The sequence below is a fragment of the Bacillus rossius genome, chromosome 3, assembly GCF_032445375.1.
Source record: "Bacillus rossius redtenbacheri isolate Brsri chromosome 3, Brsri_v3, whole genome shotgun sequence".
In the NCBI taxonomy this organism is placed as follows: Eukaryota; Metazoa; Arthropoda; class Insecta; order Phasmatodea; family Bacillidae; genus Bacillus; species Bacillus rossius.
In genome coordinates this window covers 36,741,969-36,753,150 of record NC_086332.1, presented here as the reverse complement: position 1 = coordinate 36,753,150, position 11,182 = coordinate 36,741,969, and the positions used below count along the sequence as shown (strand labels likewise).

General features: G+C 36.0%; 1 protein-coding gene across 1 annotated transcript in view; it reads left to right on the top strand.

Moving 5' to 3' along the window:
- The first annotated feature begins 327 nt into the window (after positions 1 to 327).
- Positions 328 to 11,182, top strand: part of LOC134530526 (NBAS subunit of NRZ tethering complex-like) — a 91,223-nt gene continuing 80,368 nt past the window's right edge. The window contains exons 1-6 of the mRNA XM_063365422.1: positions 328 to 539; positions 3,873 to 3,982; positions 7,110 to 7,243; positions 8,222 to 8,355; positions 9,118 to 9,209; positions 9,609 to 9,810. Coding sequence (XP_063221492.1) covers positions 444 to 539; positions 3,873 to 3,982; positions 7,110 to 7,243; positions 8,222 to 8,355; positions 9,118 to 9,209; positions 9,609 to 9,810 — 768 coding nt within the window. The 5' untranslated portion in view covers positions 328 to 443. The remainder of the gene's footprint in view (positions 540 to 3,872; positions 3,983 to 7,109; positions 7,244 to 8,221; positions 8,356 to 9,117; positions 9,210 to 9,608; positions 9,811 to 11,182) is intronic.

Here is an 11,182-nt window from a genome sequence, read left to right as displayed (position 1 = left end):
TGAAGGAATCTGCAATGCGCACACACTGATATGATTCGGGTTGCGTCCTCTGAACTGCATGTGCCTCCTCCGAGCGCTGATGATCCACTGGCGATAATCATCACACAGTCGATTGTCACACAGGTGACAATCGACTCACCAGCGGCGGTTGGTATTCGTCGCGTTGCACTCCCCTCCAGAGAGGAGGTGTCGAGGTGTAATAACGGACTATGTGAATTAGAGGAGCCTTGTGTGACGTCAAAAATTGGGTAGCCTAATGTTAACCAAAGAGTAACCACTGAATGATCACTGGCTTTACTCATGGCTGTATAGATACAGATGTTGCCATGTTGTCAATATAGTACTAACAAAAAATATTGTAATATGACCAACGTTGAATATGATTACAATATTTGGTACCAACTAATAAAAATTATAATGAAATTGCGGTAATTGTAAAGGTTATGGCGATGTTAAATGAAACTAGTGATGTCTCCGATGACTGTATTTTGTATGAATTGTTAGTTTATTCCGAGTGGAAACAAGATCCTGAGTTTGTAGTGAGTTTAAGTTTTTATACATATTTTGTATTAATCATGAAGTACAGTAAACAAATATTGCGGGTTACATTAAAGTTTTGGTTAATAGTACACACTGCGTTTCACTATTATAACTGTATTAATACTATACTAGGAATATTATGGTGTAGGTGCTCACAATTTTGAATTCGGCAATTATCCGAAAAAAATACATATTTGAATTTTTAGGGACTGACATTTATACTGATCATTTTGTAAATTAATTATGTATGACAGGAACGCATCCAACAAAAGCATATAAAAATCTGAAGTAATAGTTTACTGGGCAATTGTTCAATATCACGTATCCAAGTTAAACACTTGAATCCTGGTGATATGATGGGTACATGAGTCTTGCTGGTCAAACAAAAACTATAATATTAAAATACAAACAAATTGTAAGTTATAGAAATCTTTTCTTTTGTATTAAACTAACAATCATAATTTATTATTATATCAAAAGTTTTTGTTTTGACAAGGATCTATGAACTAAATTAAAACAGAATCATGTACCTACCCAGGATCATTGTATAGGTATAGGATCATACCATAGGATCAAGGTTTAAACTTGGATATGGATAAGAAAATTTTACAGTTTACTGTATGGGTACCACTAAAATAAAAATGGATATTTAGTTGTTCCTTCTTTTACTTATAATCATTTTGTGGAGGCACAATCATTTTTTTTTAGCTGTAGAGGCTCTTACCCCACAATTACTGTCAACTTTATGGCCCAGGCCATTAGCGAGTTTCTGAGAATCTTGAAGGAATTTCAAAATTCTCTTTATGAGGTAAATGCTGGAACATCTGCAGAGCTCAAAAACATCATGTTCAAATTTGTTTTATGGATAATTTATCACTTTAGAACACGTTTACAGTTTTTAAAATTATTATTTTGCTTTTATTTTTTCTAATAATTCTGTATAATGGCATTGGGTTATTTAAGTTATTTTACATCAGATAATTTACTCTGTTATTGGTTCATTAAGTTAGGTTAGATATAATAATAACAACTCTTGGGAACGTATGTTGGTTAAGCTGCATTAAAAATATTTTTAAAATGTGTGAAGGGTTGGTTTATTTAGGTCAGCTACAGTAATTACATATTAAACATTTATTATCTATTTATCAAATATGTTTTATAAATGAATGAAAAAGAGTGAACAATATGGACATTTGCAAAAAGTTGTTCAAGAAATCAAAAACAAAAAAAATTATCACTTAAGAGTTGCTGCAAAGAAATATTCTTTACCAAAGATAATTTTTCTGGAAAATACAAAGGTTCTCACGGCAAACAGCTAATATTTTCAGAAGCTGAAGAACGGTTTTTTGCTTCTCATGCAGCCATGGTAGCAGAGTGGGGGTTTCCTTTCACTCGACTTGACATACGCCTTGTTGTGAAAATGTATTTGGAGAAAGAAGGCTGTCAGGTGCCATGATGTTTCAAAATACTTAGAAAACCTTAAATTGACTATTGGCAATACGCCCCCAGCCAACATGCTAAACTACGATGAAACCAACCTGAGTAATGACCCTGGATCATCAAAATGTATTTTTAAACGCGGTACAAAATACTGAGAGCGGATTTTGAACAGTTCGAAAGCTGTTTCTCTCTCATGTTCGCGGGAATGGCAAGTAGGGAGTTATTACCACCTTACGTCTGTTATAAGGCAGAAAGAATCTAACTGACACTAAGGTATCAGGAGGCCTGCTTGGGGCTCGTTACAACCGGTCAAAATCCAAATGGATTGACGAGGATACATTTTTGGACTGGTTGAAAACCATTGTTTTGCCTTGGGCAAAGTCTTGTGAAGACGACAAAGTTTTCATTCGTGACAACCTTTCAACGCACTTCTCTGAAGACGTACTGAAACTATGCAAGTTTGTTTGTCTTCCCCCAAACACAGCATACTCATTGCAACCCCTCGGCATAGCTTTTTATCTAGCTTTTTTTACGCTGTTGAAGGGAGCTTTGAGTCAGATTCTTCTAGAATGGAAACTGCAATCAGACCGCAGGCTGAGCAACTTTCTCAAACAGTTGTTACCACCTCTCCTTAAAAAGCTCTGCGAGGCGATATTGCCTAATCAGCAAAAAAACTTAGAAGTTGGGTTTCGTGCCTATAGAATTAGTCCACTTGATAGAACACGTTTAGAGGAAACTGGTAAAGAAACCAGAAACCCAAGTTGAGGATTCACCTCCTAACAAGCCAAGGAAATTAGTAGGAGAGGTAGTAATTGACTTTTTTTCTAATATCCGCCATAACACTGGTGACAACAAACCCAAGAGGAAGGATAAAGTCAAATGTTGCTCAAAGTCTCAGCATTTCGGCACAATACATTAAGTTTGCCGATCTGAAACCTTCGACCAGCGGTGTAAGATCGAAGCCTACAAAGCCAAACAAAGAGGGGAAGAAGATTCAAAAGCTTCTGTCTTCATCTATTGAGGAGGGACACTTCATGCTGAAAGACCCTTCTGATGAGTTCCATTTATTGGACATTGAAGGACCTCCCGATGGTGAACTTGTCTTCCAGTATCCAAGTGTTTGGGACTGGTTGTTGGTGAAATTCACCGGCAAAAGAGGTTTAAAAGGCTTTGTGGGGCTGGGGGAAGAAATTGTTCCTGATTGACTCTTCATGCAATTTGCCCAAAACATGGATGTAAATATCTTCGTTTTTAAGTGGGCGGAGCCGGAGGACAAAAGTGTCATTGATTACGACCAAGTTGAGCACAATCTCGAAATGCCAGATTTTAACTACAAGAACGAATGCTTGGTGTCCTTCAAATTTAAATACTCATTTGATGGCTATATTGTCAATTAAAACTGCAGTTTTAGTTGTTTCCTAACATTATAATGTAATCTGTTTTCATTTTTTTACATCCATTATAATTTTATTTTCATGTATGGTACTAACTGGTTTTTATTACTCTGTGCTCCCTTACTTCCTCATATCATAAATCAGTCTGAAACCCATAACAAATTAAATTAACAGTTTGCTTTACATATTAGCGTGTCCGGTGCTGATGTAGAGGGTTAGTTTCTTGTTTGTAGTGTTATTTAGGTCAGTGTCCTGGTCAGCACCGGTTTAGATGGTTGACCTGTGCTCTTTTGTTACGTAACACTTAAAGAGGTTTAAATAAGGGTGGGATGTAATAAATTAAACACTCTATATTTTATGGTAAAGGGTATACTTGAATATCTTAACCTATAACGTACCTACAACCCAAAAACCATAACTAAGTGTTCGGGTCAAGACTATTTTACGGTAGATAGTTATTAATTATGTTTCATGTGCTGGTGATTTTTTTTTTTACAGAAATTTTCAAAACCTACTGATGCCATTTATAATGCCACATCACCGTATTCTCCACAAAGATTACTGCAGTTTCTCAGCTGGAGAAATTCTGTTTCAACTGAAATCCTAAGGTAGTTAATTTTTTAATTTTTCTGAAATATTATTTTGTACCTTGGACAGCACAGGCTGATTACTGAAAAGATTGGTGATAGCCAAATGATAGTGACAATAGAACATTTGACATAAGTAATCTCAAACAATTTTTACTGTTTAAGATTTTTTGAAATTAAAGTAGGACAAATATTATTTTAATGTACCTATATATAATGTAATTTTTAGTGTCTAGCTAATCTTTACTATAATAAAAGTTAACGTCTAGATTATTATAGTTGGATATTTACTGGTTTCACATCACATTTCTCACGTCTGATTCGTGTGACATTGTAGTAAATGCCGTGGTGAGGTAGTCATAGTACCTTGAGGACGGGGCAATTTGGCGCCTAAGGCGTCAGCCAAACTATAGTCAAAAGATATTGGTGGTTTTATTTAATAACAGTTATTTTCACTTCAGTTGTATAGTATGCATAGTTGTAAAAAGCAGGCTTTGTTTATCAGTTTATTAGTCTCTGATACATATTATAGGAAAAGATCAATTAGGCACAAATAAGGAATTTATGTCTAACAAAACTGTCATTTTTTTTATTTAGTTGCTTCATTAAAATTAAAAAAAAAAAACTATTGTTTTAAAGTAAATCTGAGAAAGACCTGGACTTGGTTACAAGTAAACCAGGGCTTGATAAAAACAAGTTTTATTGACAAATTCCAGATTATTTTTTTGTAGACATATGCAGGTGATTACCAAGCTTGATTATAGACCTCTCATTTTACTCCAAATCCATGACTTTGTGGTGATGGTGTTTCCTCCTTACTTTCATTTTAATGAATACAAGAGAGAATTGATGATAATAAAAAGTTGCATAACTTGCTAATATAAACTCTTTAAAGTTTTGCTATGTTTGAATAAATTGAAACATACATACAAATACTGAAAAAAATGTAGGTTTTTCTTTTTTTAAATTTTATTTTAAATGCAAGAAATTTTTTGTTCAATAAAATTGGCATTACATTATCCTGATGTTCATGCAAGTGAAATTGTGGTGAAAAGCTTGTTAAAAATTTTATAAAATTTATACTTTTTTAAAGTAATAATTAGAAGCAAAGACATCAGACCAATAGGTATAGGACAATATAATGATTTTTTAGCGACAAATTTGCCGTTGTCGTCACACCAGTCCAATAGAAGGCAGAAGATATGTGCAGTATAATAATATTTGAATTGTTTATTATTTACCATACCAACATTGTAATGGTAAAAATAATTTTTTTTTATCATCATACAAATTAATAGTAAAAATAAACCTCCAGTGCTTCAAATTTCATAACAGAAGTGAAAAATTTTGGTTGCCAGATGATGAAATACATTATGTAACTTGTAAGAAAAAAAATGTATATAGTGCCACTTCATGCCACTGGTAATTTTTTGCATGGTTGCCAATGTTAATATCATGGAGCTCTCTGGCATTGGAATATCTGTGCTGCTCACTGCTATCAGGCTAATGCCACTGTTTTGAAGTATGTTTTAAGGACAGAAATGGAAAATGATTTGGAGTGTAGAGGGGAGGGGGAGATAAATAAGTAATCTGTACCAACTCATGTGTGTGCAGAATTTTGCGTGAGTCATTCCTGAAGGGCAAAACACTACAGAATCTCGGTACTAACTTGTAAATATTCTAAATACACATCAAGTTACAAATAATAGTTGTAAAATATTTTTGAAAAAAAAAAAAAAAAAAAAAAAATAGAAGTCATCATTTTAAGCATGCATTATTTTTATAAGCATTATGTTAAAGGGAATAATTTCTAATTACAGCAATATTTCTTGGGGATAGACCTAGAGACTATATGTAACGTAACCAAATAGTCACATCATTCACGATTTACCTACCCACCTGAGATCTAATTGGCGCTTACTTCCACTATACACACTTTAGCTCTGACGAGAATAATGCAGTCTGGTGTTAGTTGGAAGTCTACTTTTAGTGTTGTCACAATGGTTTTGAAACACGAGCGTCAGTTTTCAATGGTCTTCAAGAGGTTTGTCGGACACTGGACAGTAATGACATCATTAAATAAAACAAATTTAAATAAAACACCAGGCAACTTTAAACAAATATAAACCACAAAAAAAATGTTAAATTAAGCAATAAACCTAAAATAACATAGAATTATAAATGTAAAATTGACAAACCAGTGCCAACATAAACAAGTAAAATAATGGCCAAAGAAACTAATGCCAACTTTGCCTTTAAATAGTGGCCATAACTTCGAATCTCCTTAGAAAACAAAACTATTTAAAAACATTTTTGAACTTAAGGAGTTCCATGAAATTGCACACTCCATATTAGATTTTTTTTTTGTGTGCATCCTTCCTCGAGAAGTAGTAAAGTTGTCACCACCATCCAGCGGCGTGACAGCCCGTCACGGGCTTGAGCCTTCCTCCTTCACCAAGTCCCATCAGATACATCTGTCCAGGGCAAGCTCTCCTCGGACTTGAACCTGATGCTGCGGTAGGTCCACCCGGACTTGGTAGCTAACCCGTCTTGAGGCTCGGTGTTGGCTTTTGTAACCGATTTCTTTCTTACAGTGTTGATTGTGGTATAATTAGAGACAAGATATTAAAGGTTTTATTTTTATTCCAATTTCGTTTTTAAAACAGAGGATTTCGGTGTTATTGTTTTTAGTTTTTATGAAAGCTCTTTTGTAATACTTACTCCACCAAAATAGGGGTCAAATTTATATGTTGCATTTGTCTGGTAAAATAATTTTTAATAAATATGTCTAAAACAGATACATTCAGAACAATAAAAATAAATAATTAACTATTTATGTTTTAAAACTGATTCAGTAAGATATGTACAATAAAAAAAATTAAATTATTTTTTTTGAACCATGCACTTTGGTACAATTTTTTGTTCTGAAATAACGGCATTCCTTGAATTTCAAACATTAAAAAAAATTCCTTTTTTTTATTAATTTGAATTAAGTTTTGGTTAAATGCTACTAAATTCCATGATGTAACTTGCATTTCGGTGTTATGCGGTATTTTTGACATGCTTTTCGGTTTTATCACAATTCACTACATAATCTTGTCCCTAGGTATAATTTGTGAGTTGTTTGATGAACGAACACATTTTTCAGACTCTTACTTCACCACTTGCCGTGGCAGTTTGCGGTGGGGGAGGGTGGCAAAGTGGTGGCCATCTTGCAGGAAAGTTCTCTCGAGATACGCACTTCCCGAGATGAGTACTGCTCGGTTGTGGGCAGAGCTACAGGTATTATTTATGTCCAAGTCACTGTTTAAAGATAGTGTATTGTGTCACGAGTCACGTGTTCCATCAAATTATGTTACATTGACTCAATCATTGTTCGCAGTCTACGCTAAATGTCTAAACCAGAATTGTGAAAAACTGCCATTTAAGCACAGGTTGTCTGTGTGTCATTTTTTAGTGATTTACAATAATAAAATATTTGGGTGTAATATTCAGATTATAATACAACCCAATAACACTTAGTATTATTATGTATGGATAGAACTTTATATTTTATATGGTAAACTAATAAGTCAGAATTTATTGAGAGCTCCTTATGTGCTGTTATTTGTTTGTTTTGTGAGCCCTAGAAACCTGGGTTGATAGTTAGGGGTGAGTTTCACTTTTGCCTCTCATTCTTGTCCTGCATTGCAACCAACCAACCCACAGTGGAACCAACAGTAAAATTTTACTTTCTGCTGTCAATGAAATGCATAGGGAAGGGAAGAAAAATCCTTGGCATAAAGGTGCATTGTAAATGATAGCAACTATTTCTCTACTCTGTGGTGGAACAATTCAGTGCTATTAATTAAAATAAATGTAGTTTACATCTTTGGTAGCTGTGATTTGTCCAGGAAATAGTGCACTAATCTATACATTGAGTTTTTTGTTAAAATTATGAAGTTTATCTGGTAAGCAGAGTTCCCGCTAGGAAGCTGAGGGCTGAAGAAAATTTAAACTAATAGTACTTAATAGCTATTGACATTTGAGCCAGTCACTTGAGTTTCGTAATGTTGTAAATAATTGTTCCTTCGGTCGTTGCTGGATTGAAGTGTGAATAATAACACAAGATGTTGCATTCTGTTTTGTTAATGTCAAATGTTTTTCATGTTTTGGTGTTTTTCGCTTGGAACTCTTGTAGCATTTTGGGACGCGATGACGTTGGCGTTGGGGCTCGCTTGTTTTGTGGTGGGGTTCTAATGGGCCCCTGTTTGGTGGCAGTCCCCAGAGACCCAGTCCCGCACTGGAGGAAGCTGGCGTGGAGCCCGGACTGCAGCATGCTGGCCGTCTCCCATAGTAACGGCTCTGTCTCCTTCTACGACCTCCTAGGCAGCAACCTCTTCAATATATACCCCGTGAGTCTCGTAAGGGTGTGCGGACAGTAGTTTCAAGGCTTTGAATAGTTTCAAAATACATATTTGTGGGATACTACATCTAAAATTGAAGATGTAGTTTGGTTCTTGTAGAAATTTATTCTTGCTTACCTTCACACAAATCAATACATATCTGTAAATTGACATGGTACTTATTGAACTAAATAACTTTTTATACTGTAAAGTTATTAATTGTTATCCTAATTAAAGAAGGGATATTCTGCATTAGATTAGGCAGATCATTATAATAAATAGAGATGCTTTAATGCATGTATGAAGTAAACTGGTTAACAATTAACTTTTCAAAATCATGTGAATAATTAAAAAATGATTATCCAAATACAGAATTAATTTTTTTGAATATGAATAATATTGGTTTTTTCTTTTAATAGTGCTGTATTTGTATTTATGAATATTTACATACCCCTACAGTTTAGTCACTTTCATGTTGCTGTAGCTATTTTGCATGTTTGAAACTTGTAATTAAGGTGGCTGTAAGGTTGAGAGAGCCTTTAGGAATGAGGCACTTAAGTGGTGAGCATTATTTTCACTATTGCCTTATTTCCATTGCATATTGAGTGGTGCCTCTGCTATTTTTACATGTTGTGCAGTAACGAATACATAGGTGTAGTGCATACTTCTGTAATGCTTACATTGAAATTGCATTAATACTATTGTGGTTGCACACTTTAATTCAGGCACTAAATTTTGACACTTAATGTTGAAAGTTTTTTTTTATTGCAGCCAAAATTCCAGCAAGATGCTCAGAATACTGATCACGGCCAAGCTATTGCCTCCATCATATTCCTTAACTCCAGGATTAAAACACACAAATGGTAACTACCAATATATTTTTCCATGTGCAAAACTCTGCATATTGCTTACCTATTTCTGAGTATTGGATTAAATTGTGTTTATTTGCATTTACCTAAAAATAATAAATTATAATTTTAAGTTTTTAAAATGGAATAGACTAAAATATACTTTTAAACACTTTTTAGTACATTACATTTAAAATTAAAAGTAATGAATATGGAAATTATGGCATACTGTGTTAGTTTTATGCATATTCATAAGTTCTGCTGAACCTTATTGCAACAACCTTTTTTTAAAATGTGTTGTTGCGAAAGGGCTCATTATAGTGAGGATCAAGAGTATTTGGAAGAGTCTATTACTTTTATTCATAAAGCATTGGGCTCTGAAGTTCTTGTGTGTCGTGCGATTAATTCCTGCAGGTCGTGCGAGCTGCTGGTAACAAACTACCTCGGCCAGCTGCGGGGGTACCTGGTCTCCCCGACGGACGGCTTCCAGGAGAACCACGTGTTCAACTTCTCCCAGTACTACCCTCAGGGGGTGGTGGCCTTGGCGTACCACCCCAACCACAACATGCTCTTCATCGCGGGACCGTCCAACTTGTTCTCCTCTGCCCTGCTGAAGGTACAGTCACACTGTCGTGCTCGTTAATCTTGGGGGCCAATGTCGTTTATGCGTCTTGCTAATCTGGCAAGGGCCATGGCTTCGATACCAACACCTCGCAGAGACTCAAAACTTTGAAGCTTGTGTGCATAACCATATGACGTAAATCCTTATCAAACAAAATCGTTTGCCATCAGAGATGAAAACCTTGGTGTTGGAGTGGTTAGAACACTACTTTTAGGATTCTGTTGCAGGTGTGGTGAAACCTGGTTTTTTCATAAGTGGGAAACATGGTGGATGCCTTGAGCTGTTATGGTTTTTCTTGTGGTTTTCTTCTTTGCTCCAACAAATTAATGCTTTCTGTCATGACTTCATCTCACCATTTTCTGTCTCAGCAGTCTCTAATGATCTCGTTGATTGTATGTTGAACTCTTTTAATTCATGCGTACAGTCATTCATTCATTCATTCATTCATTCATTCTTCATTCTGAGGCAGGATAGTGAATATTATGGCATTATAGGATTGGTGCAAACTGAAGCTGGTTAGTACAACATAAAAAATACACCAAGTGATTTGCAGCTACAGTAGTAATAAAAGTGAATTGAAGGCATGAAAGTGAAACTGGTACTCCTAGACGAACCCACACTCGTACTTATCTAAAGATAATATTCACGGGAACTATTTTTGACTTTTATCAAAATGACAGTAATGTTGGGCACCAGTTAACCAGTTAGTTAATGTTTTGGCAGTGAGATGACACGTGTCACGTATGCAACTACTAACAGACTTCAATTCCTTTGCCCCCTCCCCCCTCCCCATCTACTCTTCACTCTCTTCATGGCTGTGGTGTTGACCGCCCAACTCTATTAACATCCGGATGCAGGCAGCTGCATGGTCACCTCCCAATACACCCCATGCTCGGTGCTGCTACTTTACCTTGAACTATTGAGGCTCGCCTGGGGTGGGAGGCAAGGCCTCTTTCCCTCCCTTTCCACCTACTCAACATGTGCCACCAATCAGCACTACTCATACTTTCCATTGGTTACCCTCCTCCCGGCCAGATATGCGATAAAAGAGGGTGCGGAAGCTGCAAGAGCCTGCTCGCACTCGCTGCCGTCACCTGCCTTTCGCTGATCATAACGTTCGTTTACAGGCGCCCTGTCTTGAAAGGTGAAGGTTCCGACAGTCCGTCTACAGACGCCTCTTTGTGACATTGTGCGGCCGGCATGGCAGGAAGTCTTCAAGATCGTCGCAGGCAGTTCTGCCTCTCGTCAGTTACACGTGTCTTTAACACTTGGCACTTATGGGGCAGCTGTCATGTGTATCAAGGGGGCCAGATTTGGTGATTTGTGTTGGGCACAATAAACGGCCTTGCACCAGAAATTCTCGACG